The sequence below is a fragment of the Diadema antillarum genome, unplaced genomic scaffold, assembly GCF_040938485.1.
Source record: "Diadema antillarum isolate AM-2024a unplaced genomic scaffold, OU_Dant_1.0 scf00000078, whole genome shotgun sequence".
Lineage (NCBI taxonomy): Eukaryota > Metazoa > Echinodermata > Echinoidea > Diadematoida > Diadematidae > Diadema > Diadema antillarum.
The window spans coordinates 885735-906369 of NW_027270967.1; the positions used below are offsets into that span (position 1 = coordinate 885735).

Below are 20635 nucleotides of genomic sequence, written 5' to 3' on the forward strand. Positions count from 1 at the left end.
GTAAGAGAAATGGAAGCGCGGTCTACAATCTTGCCAGAATCAGAACCTTGAAATTAAGAATAAATCTTACACCATACTTCAAGTATGTACATTATGAGATATACCTAAGTATGCTCAAAATGACTTTTTTTCCTGGCTTGTGTGTGGACTCATGTGATCCGCTTCATGATGCAAAAATGAGTCCTTCTTGGTGTTTTTGGAAACCCTCAAGATGTAAATGGGGCTTATGCAGCTTGTGTGAATGAAATGTAAAAAGAAAAGGTCAATGAAATAAAAAATTTAATCCCATTGTGCAACTCGCCGCACTAAGTTTGGGGTGAGGCTGCGTGGGGCCACGCTGCAGTCATGGTATAGGCATGCACAGTTCGGAGATTTGAAATGCTTTACTTGCAGCGGGATTACTTTTCTTACCCATTTGTGAATGATGGCAAATGAAATAAAGTGCGAGTTATTTTTCTTTGTTTTTGCCACATACTGGAAAACACGATATTTTCGCGGCATGAAGTTTTCACGAATTGTAACCGACGGTTTTTTTCGCGGTATTAAATTTTTGCGAGTTGCCTCTAACATTCAATGCATATAGTGTAGACAAGAACTTTCGCATGCATTTTAATTTCGCAAATCTTGGCTCTGCGAAATTGAAATGCACGTGAACATTCCTCGTTTCACAGTAATGCAAAAACAGATAACTCTTGTGTGTAAATGGGCTTTCTGCAATATGTGTGCACGATTCAACATGCGGATTCTTCGTTTCTGGTCTGGCTTTGTTGGCGGGTCATGCTTGTATTTTTCTATTGAAGTAAAAGATGATTGTGAGCATGGATCTAACATTTGCCAAATGTTACTCACAAGCGAAATGTAGGAAGCATGTGAACACACCTGTCATGTGCAGGCATCGATGTTGTTTTGTAGTTTGTTGCAAAGGGCACTCTTTATACATGATGATGTCATAATGTGTCGGTTTGGAAGATTGAGGCACCCGATATATCACATCTGTTCCTTTGCTTGGAATGAGTGATGCTAGCATTTCGTTTATGGGGGCATCTCTGTGCATCCAGTGATGGTCTAGTTGCCGTTCCGGCGGTGTTCCTCCCTGCTTTTTTTTTTCCGCACATAAATGTTTCCTACTACAGCACACTTCTGTTGGGGGGGGGGGATGGGGGAAGACTAGTACATAGTAGGTCCTGGCCCAGGTTGGTGTCAAAGCACATTTTAATGCACACAAACTTGACTTGTTTTAAATGTGATGTCCACTCAATGCAGTCTCCCTGATAAAACAAGGCTTGGCAGTAATAGTGGCCTGCTGGTGCTGGGCCACTATTCACTAGAAATTGTTGTCAGGCCACCAAAATTCCAAAATGACCATCTTTTGTTCGCCCAACTGGGCCCTTCGGTTTCAAAATGGATTACTAGGTTTCCTTATATTTCAGATCATCAAAATTTCAGATTTCACAATTTTACTATTTGTAATTTAGTGACTTGAATAGGCCACTGGAGAGAAAAATGTTAATGTCAAGCTCTTGTGCAACCCAGGAGGTACATGTGTGCGATACTTCCTTGATTTAGCGAAGTTTTTTTTTCTCATCAAAGGTGCTCAGTAGTCGGTAGTAGACTTAGATCTTCAACATGAAGTCCATGTCAGCAGGGAGGTGCCACCTCCCTGATGTCAGTGATTGTAGAAGCATTTGCAGTGTGGGCATTGTGTGTGTGTGTGTGTGTGTGTTCTGCCTGTGTGTGTACGCATGCGTAGGTGTTCATTTGCACAAAGATAATGACTGCGCCTCATTACCCCAAGCTCGCATCTGCGATCCAAGATGCCATCCCAGTGCGATCTTCTCGTAACCATGGCTACAGGAACGTCAGAAAGGGCCAATCGGCGCTCCCTCCATCACCATTGTCTCATGGAGAATATGCAAATTACTGGACAATGAGTTATCTGTCTTCTCTCAAGGTATAGAAAAAAAAATGAAGGACAATAGGCTCTTGTCAAGGTTGTAAACTTCTGAAGCATTTCCTATATTTTGTAACTGTCATTGGTCAGTGAAGAGTGTAGGCATATGGAAAGTTACAAATAAACTTGAATAGCAAGTGAGATGTGACAGACATTTTAGCTTGACTGTTTACAGCATGTACAGTTTGTGATTCATACAAATGCATTAATGGTGTTTGAAGAATGTTATTGGATTTGTTCTGAGGTCCTCTTGAGGTCCTCCCAGGTGTAGACAGGGGTACTCTATAGGGAGTATAAAGTACCTGTACTGGTACTAGCATTTCCTCATCTGGGTGTATTTCTGTGTCCAAGAAAGTGATAATGATAATAAAACAATACATTTATGAGACGCTTAATATGGACATTTCTAAGCGCACAGTGTACCAGAAAATTAAGATTAGTAGAAGAGAAGAGTGTGCCCATGATGCACAGAAACTTGATTAGCCTAGTTAAAGAAAGCTAAACATTAGTGATGGCATTTATCCAGAGTACTAGGATAATCAATACGCTATCATGTCTTCAGGGTTTCAGTCTGTAAACACAATGGCTCCCACCCTGTATGCCAGCTAATAAAGAAAGGGAAAGGTAACTTAAACCATTTCATCCCCCATTAATTTTACCCTCACTATTTCCTCTTGTGTCGTAAGTAAGAGCTGTTGGTGTGTAAATGATAGCAAAGAAAAATGATGGCCAATTCTCGCTGGGAAAGTTTTGCGATGCTATTTAACACTTGCGATGTCAGACCGCTCGCCCGTTTGCATTGCAACTGAGAATCGAAGCATTTTATCACACTGATGAAAACTTCCATTTGAATAACGTGACTGGCTATTAAGTGGTTTGCATGCAACAATGCCATGGGTGTATGCAAGGGGGGGTCGGGAGGGTCGTACGACCCCCCCCCCCCCAAATTTTCAAGAGGTCCACTTTTTGTAAAAGACATTTTTTTTTTTAGGGCTTTTTACTCTATATAGGCCTACAACAGGAAAAAAAAAGTGACCAGGTGGTGTTCCAGCAAATTGTCAAAGACCTCGTAAATTTCGTAACTTAGTTTTAGTATGCCATAATTTACCTTATTTCTAAGCTGCACTGCCATGCCGAAAAAGTCACTTTTGTATGCACCAAATTGCCCCATTTTAAGATATAGAATTCAAAAACTCCCTACCGTGGAAGGGGGGACACCCCCCTCCCACACCCTCCCCCCGCTCGGTCGCTCCGCTCCCTCGCAAAGGTAAAGGTCCAAAAATTTTGGTTACGACCCCCCCAGAAAAAATCCTGGATACACCCCTGAATGCAATTCTTATGTTAGTGACACAATAGTTCGTACAGCTGCCTGAAAACTCACAAAATCGGCCTACCCATTTTGATGAAAAAAGTTTGGATAGTGTGAGGGGGTCTTGTGACAAACTGATCATGTTTCCTGCAGATAGGGTTCTTATACTACATGTATCTATTATGAGGACAAAATCAGGCTAATAATCATACTTCATTCAAGGACAAGTTCATGGGAATTGTAGAATACAGCAGTATTGATCAGTGAAAGTTTGAGGAAAATCGGACAATCAGTTCAGAGTTATGATTTTTTTTTTTAAGTTTCTGCTTGCTCACTGCTGGATGAGAAGACTACTACAGCTTGTGATGTCACATGTGTACAACAATATAAAGAAAACATAAAGAGAATTTTACATATTTTCACTTTTCTAGCACAATAAAAGAACATTTGACTTGCCTCTTTCAGAAGACAGGGGAATAATATTACCCTTAATCAGCATCAATGACAAGTCGAAGAAGTGTCCACTTTTTTCAAAAAATGAATATTGTTACATTAAAAAAATATATTTTCCTTATATCGTTCTACGCATGTGACATCACACACTGTAGAAGTCTTCCCATCCAGCAGTGACTGTGCAGATACTTCAGAAATTCATGACTTTTGAATGGATTATCCGATTTTCCCCAAACCTCCACTGATGTGTTCTACTAATATTGCTGCATTTTCACTCAATCCACGTGCATATGACAGTAAACTTGTCCTTTCAATGTTATGATATTTTTTGCTAAGGTTTCTTAAGACCTGTGGTGCAGGTGTGAAGCAACTTTCACTATAAAGTTGCAAGTATTCTATCAGCGTGATTTTTCACCGCCAGGTGTGAATGGCCACTTGGACAAACTGTCATGTGTAACAGGAAACACAAATTTTGGTTTGCTGGCCAGTTTTTTTTTTCCCTGCCCAATGTCCAAGCAGAGCTGAAATTCCTTCCTAGCTTCTTCCTACATTCCAACTGACCATCTGGGTGGGCCCAAGGTCTTTGGTCGATGAATGGACGCAACAGAAGAGAAGAGAAAGAAAAATGAGAAAGGGAAAAGAGGCACAGCAGAGGGAAATAGAAGGGAAACCTAGTCTTTGGTGTCCAGTCTTTACATACATAAATATTTTGTGGTGGGTTGTTTCACTCCAATGATGTCAAAGCAAATGAAGCTTTGAGCAGAAGTTGACTGGAAGGATGATTGTATATCATATATGTTTAATCCTCTCTTTGTTGCCAGAGTCTCAATGGTCAGTCTATTGACTCTAAAAAAAAAAAAGGGGGGGTGGGCTGCAAATATCTTTGGGTTTGTCTTTTCCATGACCTAACCCAGCTAAGATTGCAAGCTAAACAAGAATTTCATTTTTTTTTAGTCTTCAAATATTTTTTTTAAAGTCATCACACATGAAGTAAGGGTTACATATCATATCATTCTTGCCACATCTTTGTTTTTGCTGCTGATTTATAGGGCAATACATTCTTGCCACATCTTTGGTTCGCTGCTGATTTATAGTGCCATTCACATTGCCTATGAAATAATGAAAAAAAACCCAAAATTTCAAGGGAGAGTTGCAAAGCAACTATGTCAAAAGCCACCAAAACATCTCAAATAGTATTGCAGACATTTTCCAATGAGAAAGTTGATTGGGGAAAAAAAATCACGATTTCCACTTGTTTTTGAGATTCCATGCTTACACACACACACACACACACAACACACACACACACACACACACACACACACACACACACACACACACACACACACACACACACACACACGCGCGCACACACACACATACACACACACACAAAATTGCAGGTAGCTGCCCTTGCTATCAGTTTGTGCAGCATGCTACAGAATTGATTACACTCCAGCAAAAAATGAATAGATAAATAAAAAATGATAAAACCATGCACTATTCCAAACTATGCAATTTTTCCTTGAAAAGTGGGATTGTCAGTTCAAATATTTTGATCTTAAAATTGTTGCAAAATTTCCCAATAAGAAAGGGTAAATGTAAATGATGATTCTTTGCCATGAAAGGTGAACACTTAAGGGCCTAATTTGCTGAATACAGATATGAACATGATTCTGTTGTAATCAAGAATAAATGAAAATGCTGAGATGCTGACAGTGTTAAGCCAGGCTCTGTTTTTCTGAAAATGTCTTTAGCACTAGCAGAATTTATTGCATGGAAAAAGAAAAGTGACTTGGCAGCAGAAGGTTGTTTCAACCATTTGTTTCTGTACGAAATTCCAAGAGATTGGCTTGATGTACTAAAAAGCTTGTGGGTGCTCTGAAAGTTCATCTTTTTTTTTTTAATATTCTTGATTGAAAGCCCATTGTAGTGTTGAGTGTAAAGAATCTTTCGACAGAACAGTTGTGTGGTTCTCTTCTTAGCATTTTGGTTTTATGTCTGTCACTCAGTTTCAGGAACAGAAATCTTTAGGCAGCCATGTATTGAAATATTTTGATTAGCATGTTTGATCTAAGTGCATTATATTGTAGGAACTGTGCTTCTCAGGGACAATGTGCAATGGATGGCTCTTTTATGATGAAACAAGTAGCCTATTGTGGCAACAATCATGATCACAAATTTTTTGATTCCTTCACCTTCCTGTTAAGGAATATTCAAATTCAGAGGATTGATTGGATGGACTAATGGATTGTGTTTATATAACCAGTAACCCACCACCATAACATGTTCAATACGTGTTTGATTACCATGGGGCAGCCTGTTTGTATATTATCTGCGGCATCGTTAGATTGGGGTGTTGGTCGGGTTAATGAGACATCGGCCATTTCCTCTTGGCACCAGCTTCAATAATATGCAAATTGATAAGGGCAACTACCTGTAAAACTGTAAACAGTGTGATCATTTTAACAGTATGGCAATCACTTTCCTCTTTCCCCCTTCATTCTCTTGGGGTGGGGCAGTGGGGGAGGGGATACCCTGTCTTTGCTGCTATTATCATATCTCCCATGTTTAAAACACATTTCAATACACACTATCAAAATGCGTTTGCAAATGCCTTTGGGATTATCGACACTTTTTTCAGCATTGTACTCAAGATATCGTAACTGCCAATGGCCAGTAAGGTATTGACCCTGCGTGCCAGCCCTTTTAGTGTTCAGACTCTCTCAGCGTATCAAATTGAAAGCAGTTTGAAATAGAATAGTTGCTTTTGGTGGGAGTTAATTGGTAAAGAACATAATTTAGCTGCATAACCTGTGGGCGCCTCTCAAAAAGATCAACAAAAAAGGGAGTTTGTCCCCCCTTTTCACGGTGCAGGAAGAGACCTTGGAAAACACTGGGGCCGCAAATTGCCTGGAATTCTGAGTTTCCTTACCTCCTGCTGCGGGTCTTCCCTAGCCAAAAAAGCTATAAAAAAACAGGGTTTATGAAAGTTGATGAAAAATGTGATGAGAGGGTGGTGTAGGGAACAAAACAGAGGGTTTGTGTGAATGGTAGCCCTGTTCTCAATACCCATATTCGTTGACACCATTCACCATTGTATTGAAGATGGAGAAGGTGGTGCCAAAAGGCAGACTTTTACTATTGGTGTGAAGTTTTTTAATCTTTTTTTTTTTGTATATTCAGGGGGTCTTAGAAGAAGAATTAAAAACTTGAAAGGAGTATGTCTTGAATTGAGCACAGGTGGTTCATAATGAATTCATTGAATTGTACATGTACTCAGCAATTACTATTGATTGTCCCAGTGCTGCTATTACAAGAACCGGGAGTGGATGCTGCAAAGGTCTTGTTGAAATGTTTTGTTATATATAGGTTTGGTCTATATATAGTTGTGCTGCTGAATTGATGTTGTCATGAACAGTTAGGCCTAAGTATTCAATGTCAGGCGCTGATGACTGAACCCTGGATGATTAAAACCAGAATGTAAGGGAGAATTTGGTCTCATAATGATGTGAGTTTGGGTTTAGAGATCCAAAGCCTCGTCAGATCAAGAAAGGTGGGGCTCCTCTGATATCTCCGAAATCCTTCCCCTGGCAAATTCATCTCAATTTTGTGTTTATGAAGACAAATGTGTGCTCTACAGATTAGTGGTAAGGTTTTGGTGACAGTCTTGAGTGACTTACAAATGAATGTTTTTGTTTTGTTTTGTTTTTACACAAATTCTCCTAGACCATCCAATCTACACTACAGCAGACTACGCCATACTTTAATACCTACACTACTAATGCTATTCCCTTACCCCACCCGCTATAAGGGAATAGCGTTAATGGTGTAGGTAAATATGGCTTCTTAGCAGATCTGATTTTCATTCCTGAAATTCATTTTTACCTTGACATTTTGTTGGCAGGAACGCTGTTGGCAAGTACAAGTTAGTGATTGTGGGCCCTACCTCTGCTAAAGTAAAATCATAATGCACATTTGTTTGTTTGTGACATTTGGTTTGTATTTCCCTTCAATCATGCATATATCACAATGATTGAAAATGAACACCCATTTCAATATGATATGCAGTAGTTCTGTGTTGTGTCCCAAAACTTCAGAAACCCTTGAAAAATATCCATTCACCGAGAGGGAGATATATAGGCCTATCTTTCTCTCTTTCTTTGCATGAAATATTGAATCCTGCCCATGATTACATTCATTATACACTGTTTACCTTTCACTTTGAGCTTCTTGCTGGTATAATTCACACCAGTCTTTCAAGGCCCCCAAAAAAAGATATATAATATGCAAGTGGCTACCTTCAGAAAAATAACTTCAACACAAGCTGCAAGAGAATAGATACACTGTTGTTATGTAATGCTAGTGATTACCACAGCTTTTTAATTCAACAGTAAGTCTTCTACAACTGAAAGTAGTATTACAATTGTTGTACTGAAATTCTATGAAAAGAGTGGTTTGCAGTTGACCCCATCAAAAACTCCTGAATATTTGAAGGGCAACTTCATTTGCAATTTTCCAGCAAAAATCCAGAACCAACTACCGTAGTTTCAGTTTGGGGAAATTGATGAGCTGACCATATGATATAAAATGTTATCCAGTTATAGGTTCGGAAAATTGTGAAAAAATGAAAGTGTGGCAGGTGTTGCGCGAAACGTTTTGACGTTCTGTTCCGGGAAGTGGTCATCTCTGTTTCTTGCCAATCTTGGGTCCAGCAGCTGCCTGCATGGTTGGCTGCCCCCAGCTCTGACTGATGCGCTTTGTTTTGGGCTAAATGTTCTCTATGGTCTACTTCCCAGGGCTGTTGTTTCGTGACTCATCAAGCGTGCCACTCGCAGCATTGTTGGAAATTCAGGAGGTATCAGCTGCTGAGCTTTTGTGAGCATTGATTTCAAGCTTCAGTCATTGTAATCTAGCTATAGGGAGAGGAAGCAACAGATTTTGTAGATGCCTGTGACATGCAGATGTATCCATTCTTTCTTTGGCTTCTAAATCAATACTAGGTCTAAAGACATAGCCCCTTCCTCCCACCCCCCCCCCTTCCACCCCCATCACTTGAGATGAGGTAGTTCACACTTACTCACTAGTATGCCATTAGGCCTATTAACATTACTACCAATGTGATCTCCGAATGAAACAGACCGCTTGACTGCAGTTATGTGGCAAAACCACTTTTATCCTCACAAAAAGTGTCGTCCCACAAGGCAACTTTATGGGCACGGCACTGAATGGATACTCGGAAGGCATTGATCTGGTAGAGATCAACGTGTAATAAAGATTTGATGTGATGTTTACATATATGAATGGGGAAACGTTGATTTTGAGATTCCCAGCTTTTTATGGTTGGGCATCCGCAACAGCTTCTTGGATCTTCTCTGCATGTAGGTAAAGATTTATCTTATTATAGCTCCGGCTGCATTTTTGTGAAAATTCTTTTCAACGGGGATGTACATAGGAGGTACCTCCATAATACGATCCTCCAAAATATCTTGTCCAAAACTTCCTCAAGGAAACAAGCTTGGCAGCATTCTGTTCATTTCTGAAAGTTTTACTTCAGGAAGGGAGTTTGTCCTTGAGACATAGCTGCAGATTGTTGGCTCAGATGGCCATCCCCACCTCCTCCTGAGTACATGGGACCCAGGGGTGTGCTCTCACCCTCCAGTCAATCGCCCTCCTCTTTTGATGGCCAGGGTCTCCCCCATACACCCCTTTGGGGGTCACTGTGGGGTCAGGGTAATCCTCTGATAAATGGTGCCGATAAAGGCAGCTGTTATGTAACAACTCAAATTGATAGCAGACAGCTTATTTTCTCTAGTTTTCTTTTGCTTGCTTTGTGTCTCTGTCTCTCTCTCTCCAAGTTCTTTCATTCTCTCTCTTTCTTCAGTCCCCTCCCCCATCTTGCTCAAGTAATTTAAGCCTGTTATCCTGTTGTTGACTGGTCTGCTAAATCATCTTGGACCCACAGTTAGACTCATCCACAGAGGTTTCATGCCATGATTGTAAAGTTTGGTTGCCAGCCTGCATTGATGTAATCTTGATGGAATCTGAGGGGGAAGAACCAAGGAGGTACAAGCCTCCTTGAAAGAACATACCACATCCATGGAGAGAGGCAAAATAGATTATTATCCTGTACATGAGTAATAATGCCAAAGAAAAAATGCCAAAGACCTTAGAACATTTGGGTAAAAAGCAAAACAGAAACAAGAATGGAAATCATCATTACTCCTGTGTAAAGTAACTCTTTATGTGCCACTTTCGATGTGCCACTTTCGATGTGCCACTTTCACATGCCTGACTCGGTGGACGGCATGCCAAGTTCACATATTCTGCTCAAATGCACAAACCCGCCCAAACCAATCAATACACACCAAATTCCACAGTACAATAAAAGTGTTTCTCACAATATCATTCCTGTCACATGTATTTTGCAATTAATGTGGTGATTGACTAGTGGTGTTCCCTAACTACTGGATTTACAAGTAAATTTTAAGTTTCTGTCACTGTTTTGTGTGAAAAGTCATGCCTCTAGAATTATGTAGCTTCTGGCCATTAGAAAGAAAAAGCAATCATAGATTTGACATACAATTTGCATCAAAGCAAAGCTTGGCATTTTCTCTGCAACTCTGTTTTCTACATGTCCAGGGTAACAGAAATCTATTAAAGTTACATAGATATGAAAACATGATGTTTTCTCAAAGCATGACTATATATTGCGGTCTCAGAATAATGGGGCACACAGGGGTTTACTCCCACATTATCTTGCTTGTGAAAAAGCATCTCCTCTGAAAAAAGGAGACAAAATTTGCATACCCTTTGACAGAGAAATACTACGATGTTTCTCACCAGATTTTGTATTGTGAATGCGAATTCAGCGCAAAATACTTGGCAATAGACCATGGCATTTGGGGTGGAAATTCAGACCTCGCACAAAATATGTACATGCAAGATTTGAGTATGAATCGTGTCACAAAATACTACAGATCATATCGCAGTGTATTTCTCACATGACTTGGTAATTATTCCAGTGTGAATGCATGTAAAATCTTACTGGAATTGCCAGCCATGCCCACATCCCTCCTTGATCTTTATTGATTCATTTAGGCCTACATCATATATGAAACAACCCATTCTGGGTATAACATGAAAAAAAAAAGACGATACAATTTGAATACAATTTCAAAAACAAAAATAAAACAAACAAAAAACAGCAAACAAACAAGTTAATTCTCACTACCTACTGCAATAATTTTTCTCTTTAGCTTTGAAAATTTCGTTATATAAGTTATAATCAATCTTACTGCTGTATAAGCTGTTATTTTCATGAGGGTTTAATTTTCGCAAATTTGGCGAATCACAGTTGGATCGTGAATTTAACTAAACACGAAAATGCCTCCATGCGCTTAGTTGATAGAGCGTTAACGTAAGCGTCGGCGTCAATTCGCGAAAACAACATCTCGCAAAAATGTCTGTGACCTCGTCATTCGCGAAAATATCTGTACGCAAAAATAACAGTGTATACAATAGTCAAAAGTGACGAGAAAATATTGACATATAATGCAATCATATTGCCCTTGAATATGTTAGACCACTAGCACCCCTTCCCCCTACACACACATAGATAAGAGGGAATGACACTTTGTAGAAAATGCAATCAAAGACCTGCATAACATGATAACAAAGTAATAACAAATAACTGCTGATGCATGCTAATGAACTTCCTGAATCTGACTTGAATGGCAAACTGGAGTTGCAAAGTCTATTTCTTCAGGTGTCTTTGGTTGAATCATTTAATTTGCTTCAAATCTAGTATATTTTGAAGTTGTTAATACACTGACAGTGATTGCATCAGGTTTTTTAGGTGAGATGTCTGTGGAAAAAGATTTCTATCAGCTGTGACCTTTGAACCCAGGGTCTTTGAAGAGCAGCAAACTTTTTTTCATTTTATCCCCCCCCCCCCCCCCCCCCCCTTTATATCTTGTGGCATTAGCCTGTGCTAATGAAGGTCATTTTCAGCTGTTGTTAATAGCCAGGCTAGTAGGGGAGCACTGTAATGGTAGGATTAATACAAATTATCTCCCCCAGAGCCAAGGGGTATGCAAATATACAATTTTGGAGAGTAGATAGGGTGTCCCCTGGTGATTAATTATAATCTCCTAATCAAATGGAATCGCTGGAGTTGTAATGAAGGCAGCTGCATAAACCACCAGCCTCTAGAGTGTAATTCTCTTCATGTTTGTGAAGACAATCTGCAACTTCAGAAACACTAATACTGAAATTTTGTCTCTTTTTTGTACTCAGAAATCATTTAGTAATTTTAAGAATTCCATATCTAGTACTTCCTGGTTGTGTGTAGGTTTGTGTAACACAAAAGAAATGTTCTAAGGAATGTTGGTGTTGGATTGGTTGAAAAAGCACCTATAGTGTTGATATTCATGGCCTATAATGCCTACTTCTGAGATTTTTTTTTCGTTATGGAAAAAAAAAAAGTGAGGCCCTATTGAAAAATAATTTGCCCAAGGCGATACTGATAGGCCTATATGAACTGATATCGCCCCAGGTGATGCTGATATATTTTCTGATGATTTTCAGAGAAACTATTCCTGCTCAGTACTACAAATGAGGCTTGTAGCTTATATGAAACATATGCAGGCCAGTGAGTGTGTAGAAAGAATGATCAGCAACAGGTTCCATCATTCAGTAAAGAGTCTCATATGCATTTCATAAATTAAAATGAGTATTTTTGTGTATGTATGTGTGTTTGTGTGTTATTCTTGAGGCATAGGCCTATACGGTACAGTTTTTCTAATGTTATATTCCCAATAGTGTGAATTTAATGAGAATGTAACATTTTGTGTCGTCATTTCTATACAAGACAAATTTTAAATTCTTTGAAGGCATGTCCATGTAATTTCAAACAAGGCAGCTACAAGTAATTCAAATAACCACACACAAGTTAGATTGTATCCTGATGTCCAGAGTGTACAAGTATTTGTCAATGGATATATTTTTCCACAATTTTTTCACCCTTCAATTTCTGTGAGGTTTTCTAAAAATGCTGAAGAATACACAATATTCTTCTTACTCTCTTTTTTTCCCTCTGTACCTGCCTTTGTCTGTCTGTCTGTCTGTCTGTCTATCTATCTTTTTTTTCTGTTTCTCTCCCTCTCTATCTATTTCTAATACGTTCATCTAAGGCCCAGTGTAGCAAATCGTTAGTGCAAATAATGAGAAATGCTGGCCCGATGTGGAACTATTGTCCTCTTACGTAATAGAGCAAAGTTGAGAGCATAGAAGCGAGGGGGCAGATAATTATCATGAGGAAATTGTGCTGCCCGGCTTGGCTCGGCTCTGCTCTGCGCGGCACGGCTGTGGGGCCACATAATGGCTTTCTCATTATGTGCATTGTGATCCTTATTGTGAAGTTACAGCAATCTACTTTTTTTTTTTTTTTCATTGAGCTGACTAGTGGGAAAATTAGAAATAGGAATAGATGCACATGTGCTGACTTGTATCTGTGTGTGATGTTAAACAAATGAAGATTGAGGGAGCTGTGTTGTAGTTTCTCTAATATTCTATTTTCTATTCAATCATTTCTTCGACTAGCTCCATTAGTAATCAATAACCAGTACATGTACATATAGTAGGTGTTTATGTATATGTATACGTGGTTATATCTTGGCAGTAACTGCCTGGTTCTTGATCTATGGTTATTGAATTCTTTCAAGATGCTAACAGATTACATGAATGAGACACCATGCTTTCACATGTACTGAAAGTGCTTGATTTAAAACATGGTTGTAATGATGCATTACTGGAATTGTGTTTCAAATTAAGCATTCTTGCCGTGTGAATGCAAACCGGAATCGCAGAGGGTGATTTGAATTGTAATTCCCAGTGCGTTTCAAATGATGGTCCTGAGGTGTTTTCCAATCACGTTTTGCCAAAATTAAGGATTTAAACAGTCAGGTGAATGAATTGACCTTTAATCATGTTTTTGAGGGGCAAAGCTTAAGGTGACCTTTCAACCACCTCTGTAGAAAGACCGCACTCCTCAAATGCTCACACTGAAGTCAAAACGTGTGATACTTACAACTCAATAGTGGTTGATGGGAATTTGGAAAGAAGCCAAACCTTCCCTCCTTTACTCTGAAATTCAAAACTGCAGAATCCATGAAGCCTTCTTCGGTTGTGTAAACGAATGATGATTTGAATCATAATTGCAATCCGTTTTGTAATCCAGCATTAGAATCAAGCACTCTTGATCAAGTGTAAAAGAAAGAGCAGAGCTGAAAGATAAGGGCTGTTTACACTGATTGTGAGAAATCACATTATGAAAAAGATCACAAAATCTTAATGAAACTAAAGTTTCTATTGGCATTTGCACCAAAAGGTACCAGAAACATTGTTTCAAAAAAAAATATGGCAGATCAGGATGAATGGCTTTGTAGTTGAACTCCCTGCATAGAGTTTGATGATTTGTAATGTAGCTTTAGTCGAGCAGACTTTGGGGGCAGTCTGCTCACTCAGCAGCAAATGACATTGCATATGGCAGCTGTGTTGCAAACTCCCTAGCTTGTCAATCAGAGATACTAAATAAATGATTGTATATTTTCTTGCACGAACCATAGATATGTATGTATCCAAAGGATAGGCCCTTTGTTGAAGGAATTAATCTTTGGTCAAGATAGGCTCCTCCTCCACAAAATGGTTCAAAGGTCAAACCGTCATGCACAAACACGTGCCAAAAAGTGAATTGACTGAAATTATTCAAAAATGCTATATGAACATGATAGGTCAAGCAAAGCAGAATTTTTAGAATATGATGACAGTGGGTATGATCATAGTTTATTTTCACATGCACAACTGTTCCTTCAGTAGTGTTAAATGCATGCATATATGCAGAGGCAGTAATAGCTACATTGTACATAATGTGTGTGTGTGTGAGGCAACGTGTGTCCAGTTAAAATCATCACATAGCTCTCTAACGAAGAGATTGCAGAATTTTCTCTACCCACTCTAAAGACATGATTTACTTGTATGTGCATACTCTCAGGTATCATATAACTGTGTTTCCACTCCAGTCTTGTAAATATATAGCACAGATTGTCAATAAACAGTGTATATGTCTTCTCATATTTCTACTGCAGGGATATCAAGTCCATCAGCTCATCCCCCTCTTCCGAAGAAGCCATCTCTGGCACCTAAGCCGAAAGGGATCGCTTCACCTTCCACAGGGAACAACAACGTGCAAGAAACAGCAGACAGTGTGTTAGACAATTCTCCGGCTGCTCCTGCAGTACCAGCTTCGGAACCACAGCCACCGAGCAGGCAAGTCCCGAGTTCCGATGGCAGCGTCAACCGACCAACTCCAAAGCCCCGAAAGACCATTATCAAGAGTAGTACCGGGTCTGCCGAGCCATCTCCCAGCCCACGACCACGAGTGCCACCCAAGAGGATTTTATCCACACAAAGCTCAGATGAGAATCGTTTGGACGAACCCCATGTGCCAACATCCAATGGAACAAGTCATGAGAACAAGGCTGCGAATGGTGTTGCTCCTGTGCCCAGAGAGAGACCAAATGTTCCAGTTAGAAGATTGACCCTTGGATCAAGCCTTGATCTTCCCCCTACAGCCCCTCACAGGACTTCACCAGGACGTTCACCTGTCCATTCCAACTCTTCTGTTTCAGACTCTCGCCCCAAGAATGACTCAGTCACTGATGACAGAGATGAGAAAGCTGACATCGCAGTGCATGAAACTTCAAAAACGTCTGAATCGCAAAATGTAACACTGACTTCAGAACCCTTGTGTAATGGACCAGCATCAGCTTCAAAATCTGATACAAACACTGCACAGTCCACCACCCCAAGCCAGAGACCAAAACCCAGTGTCAGCCCCAAGAAGCCAAGTCTTGCTAGTTTGCAGAAGTCACATGCAACCAGTCCAAAAAATTCAGATAGGTCCATATCTTCACAGTCACCAGAACACTTAAAAAAGCCGGCGCCCCTTCGCCCAGCCTTGCCACCAAAGAGACACTCAGCGATGGCCGGGTCATCTGGCTCATTGTCCAGAGTTGCCATCAAGGGAAAGCCAAGAAAGCAGCAAAGTGCGGAATCTGCATTGTCATCAGATCAGCCAGAATTGAATGGAAATAGGTCCACGGAACTTCCAGACCTTGTGCCTTCAGACACATCCACGAACAGTCTCTCAAACTCGAGCGAAAAATTTGAGAAGCAAAGTACTCCATCATCAAGTGATCCTCTGTATGTGAATACTGATTCAGTTTCACGAAATGAATCCATGCCTAAAACCCCCTCAGTCCTTTCAAGAAAACCAGCGCCTCAGAGGGAACTTGGTCCTGTGGCACCACCAAGAAGGGTGAAAAGCATGTCAGAAAGTGACCCAATTTCTGAGCCACCAGTAGAGAAAGTCAAGGACAACGGCAATGATAAACTTGTTCGCTCAGCGGAAGCAAAAGATACTGGAAGTGCAGGGAACAGATCTCCAGATAGATCAGAGAGTGTTATGAACCGTGTACAACAAGAGCTAGATATTGATTTGGAGGAGAAGAAGAGCTCATTAAAAAGAAATAGGAAGGCGATCAAGTCATCTGATCAGTTAGCACTAGGTAATGCAAAGTCAATTAAGGAATCACTGGCAAGTGGGGGCTTGGGAAAGCCCAAGCCAGCAAGACCTCCACCGCCTAGTAAGGCACCTGGGTTGACCCACCAAACATCTGTCCAAGCGCCACCCCCGAGACCAAAACCAATCAGAGCTAAGACAATAAACTCTACCTCTCCTAGTCAAGGGAAGACATTGCCTTCAGGGCAAAGTGATGAAATCAGCAAAAAGTTGAATCAGATTTTGAGCAAACCTGATACTTTGAATAGGGATGAAAATGACCTCGACCACTCAGATTGGGAAATTGTGGATTTGCCATCCGCGCCTAGGGGCAGTACTCAAGGTGTCACTGGTGCTGAGCACACCTCAGAGACAGAAAAGGAAGTTACCAGTGAAATAACTCAAGACCTTAATGAGCAGAGATCAAGTAATGAAGAAGAAAGTTCAAAAGAGACAGAAAAGATGCCATTGATTGCCAAGGAGAAGGATGAAAGAGAACCCCAGAGTGAATCAGCTCAGGGTCTAGAAGATTCCAAATCACCTCCAACGGAAAAAGTCGAAGGAGAAGCAGTTTCTCAACTCATTCGATTGAGAAAAACAAGGCCACCCGTGACTGAAAAGCCAGGGAAGCGACCAACAAACAGACATTCCGTGGAAGGCATCCCTGATTCCACTTCTCTAGCCAGCACTACCTCCATAAATGGACCAGATGGAAACACCAGTCCTGTCCCTCCTTCATCTCCAGTGTCCAATGGACGCCCCCTAAGTCAGGGAAGTCCTGTCAATGGAAGGTCCCCAAACTCATCTCCAAAGAAAACGTTGCGGGATAAGGGCAGAGGAACATCTCCAAAAAGACCAAGCTGTCCCCCACCGCCTCCGCCTGGTGCTCCTCCATCCCCAAAGCCCACCAAAATGGCACCACAAATCCAGGTGCAGTCTCCTGCCTCCCAGCCCAACTCCCCTACACTGACCCGGCCCAAATCAGCGCAGTCAACACCAACACCAAAGAGGCCAGCACCACCGCGGCCAAATGCTCCGCCATCCAAACCTTCATGTGCAGTGCCCACAAGCTCCGTAACTTTAGGGAGCACTGATGCTATTAAAAATGCTCCTGCAAAGACGGCTGATGAAGAAGGTGAAGCCAATATCTACACCGAAGCAAATTCACCTGGTCGGCCTGAGGAAGACGAAGAGTCGGATGGGGACAGGGACCATGATTATGAACTCATTCCAGGCAAGCAAACCTTGGAGCGGAACATGAAACCTCCAACGTGCAATAGTGAAGAAACGGCGCAAACAAACTCTAATCGGGCCAGCGGCTACATCGATGATGGCCTTTATCTGGAGCCCATCAAGAATGATGAGGCAGAGAAAGATAATGACTATGTTTATCCAGAGTTTATACCATCAGTTGCTTCTAACAACATTCCATCTCCAGCTCCGTCTCCTCCACCCCCTCCCCCTCCTAACCCAGAGCTGGATCAAGTCTTCTTACGCCCTGCTGCGACGAAGACTCGCCGGTCCTCCGTTAACCACCCCAAGAGAAAAGCTCCCCAAAAGCCTCGTCGGTCACACAGCATCCAGTCTGATTCTTCAGCTGACAACCACAGCTACATGGATATACCAAGGGGTGTTGAAGGCCCTGGAGACAGGTAAGAGCATGTTTCCTCTGAAGTATCTCTGTATTCATTTCTTGTGGGTGCTGATTGTTTTTTTTTTTTTCTCAGAAGATTGAGCTGAGGTGTGTCTTGTCAATGTCAGACAACTGGATCAAACATTTTCTGTTTTGGGAGGTAAACTGCTGTATACAATCATACCAGCAGTTAGCAATTTCAGGAGAAGGAGTATGTCTTAACCCTTGTTTTTTTCCACTGGAGAACACTCATTTTGTTAGATATGATTCCAGCAATCACTGATGCATACATAGTTCAATGAATATGATATTTGTTTGGAAAAAAATGATCATACAGTGGTGCAAGTCATCATTACCTCCGCCAAGGGGGTAGGTTATGTTTTCGTTACCGTTGGTTTGTTAGTTAGTTAGTTTGTCCGTGTGCAAAATAACTCAAAAAGTAGTGAACGAATTGGGATGAAACTTGCAGGAAAGGTTGAGAATGACACAAGTAACATACGATTAACTTTTGGTAGTGATTAGAGAATTTTGGGGGAATTTATGAAGGATTTTTGATATTTTGGCACATAGGGTCAATGAACTTGGGAGTTCAGGCTGCGCGTATTGAGGTTAGCATGCGCGCACTAAAGTGCGTGCTCTAGTTTCTGCTAGGAGAAGGTGCGCCGTGCAGCTGAGTGTTTATGACGTAACAAAGGCTTCTATATTGGGAAATCGGGCGACTCTCAGCACACAATGCTGTAATACGTATGGGTGGAAATCAATGATATCTCTATGGAAGAACAAGATCAGTGGTGGAAATGAGCTGCATACTTGGCGGAGGTCTGCGCTCTCAGAGTGCTTCTCTAGTTTGCAATGCAATTGTGTTAACCTGTGGTAGTGACTAAAAGTGGAAAAACAGCATAAAGGGATGAGAGATGAGAGAGAGAGAGATTGGGCAAATAAAAAATATGAAATTTATTGCAATTCATGTAAACTCAGTATAACATACTTTTGTGTGCTTTGTCTTGGCCAATCTACCATTGATGTGAAACAACTCCAAATATCACACCTTTTGCCATGACATTTGTTTCTTGCCGTTTTGACTAACTACATTGCACTTCATTGGCAATTTGCAAAATGATATGCATATCATCTTAATTCATCCCATTTTGTCAGTTACTGTTTATCAAATCAAGCTGCTTGTGACCAAATATATCATTACAACAGCTTGATTAACAATTTACAAATAGGCATGTTATCTTCATTCATTCAGACTACTTTGTAAAATGGCTGTTAATCAAATCAAGCCACATGTGAACATACAGCTCAATGTCAACATCATTCTCTGATGGTTTTGTTTCTGACATTCAGTTTAGAAATAAAACATATCATTTCCAAAGATGCAAAGAAAATGTAGAGCTGCATGCTAATCTATTGAAGAGCATCTATGATTATGAAGCATATAAGAATGATGCAATTCTGTCTGTGTATGTCTTACTTCATGGTTGTATGGTTTGGTTCTGGAAAATGTTTGAAGTACTACTAAGAAGAAAAGTTTGGTCCACAAATGAAGATGCCCTTTTTTTTCAGTACCACTTTTTACTTCAAGTGATTTCTGTAAGTTGTTCCAGGGCAAATGTTGAGTGTTAATCTGCAATATCATTATACGATGTGGGAATTAGTGTAACACACATTATTGGTATCATAATGTGTGTGATTCATTTTAACTTTGATTTTGCACTGGCAATATCCTTTATGTGTGTGACTTTCCAACTTTTAAGAATGGACTTGAAAACTTTTCAGTCATTTCCATCAAAGTCTGAAGAAGTGGAGACAATTTTCAGACTTCCAATCAATCTCAACAGACTACCTCCCAGACCTCTGTCTGTACTGATACAGATTTCTTATGGCTCCCATACGTGCTGAAAGAGCCTGAAATGAGTCTCTGTTGTGTTCATTGCATTCACACTTGCTGGGATTCATCCTATGTGACTCAAAATGTATGTGAATACAGTAATAAGTTGCAGCCACTTGTCATGCAAATGACTCATTAAAGAACTGAGGAAAGATGTACATGAATGGATGAATGAATGAGCAGGTGAGTGAGTGATTGAGGGAGTGAGTCTGTGTGTGTATGAATGAATGAGTGAATGAATGAATGATTGATTGAATGAATGAATGAATGAATGAATGAATGAATGAATGAGCGAATGAATGAGTGAGTGAGTGAGTGAATGAATGAATGAATGAGTAAATGAATGAGTGAATGAATGAATGAGTGAGTGAGTGAATGAATGAATGAATAAGTGAATGAATGAATGAATGAATGAGTGAATGAACCAAAGAATGATCTCATGAGGATTGAGAAAGCTGAGCTACAGTGAGCAAGTGGCAGAATGGAGAAAAAGTGGAAATGTTGCATATAGTTTTCATTTGGATTGCAGAATTATCACTTTGGTGTGGAAGGATTTATGGTATAAACCAAAATGAAAATGGGATCTAAATATTTATTATATCAGGAAAGATATATACTTGATGATATTCTGCTATGTGTTTGTAGAATTTGCTGAAATTTCAGAAAAGGTCTGGACTTTCAGAGTGATCTGTCATTATGCCATTGGATTCCCTTTATCAAGCAGAATTTCCCCTACAAATTTATTCAGAAGTAATAAGGAACTTGGAACCATG

At 40.4% G+C, this 20635-nt stretch overlaps 2 protein-coding genes across 2 annotated transcripts in view; both read left to right on the plus strand.

Moving 5' to 3' along the window:
* The window catches only part of LOC139717632 (uncharacterized), a gene marked incomplete at its 3' end in the record, with an annotated part of 95614 nt that extends 79456 nt beyond the window's left edge, over positions 1–16158 (plus strand). The window contains exon 3 of the mRNA XM_071629138.1: positions 14861–16158. Coding sequence (XP_071485239.1) covers positions 14861–16158 — 1298 coding nt within the window. The remainder of the gene's footprint in view (positions 1–14860) is intronic.
* A 40-nt stretch (positions 16159–16198) lies between these two features.
* The window catches only part of LOC139717614 (uncharacterized), a 39218-nt gene continuing 34781 nt past the window's right edge, over positions 16199–20635 (plus strand). Inside the window, exon 1 of the mRNA XM_071629122.1 lies at positions 16199–17987. Coding sequence (XP_071485223.1) covers positions 16240–17987 — 1748 coding nt within the window. The 5' untranslated portion in view covers positions 16199–16239. The remainder of the gene's footprint in view (positions 17988–20635) is intronic.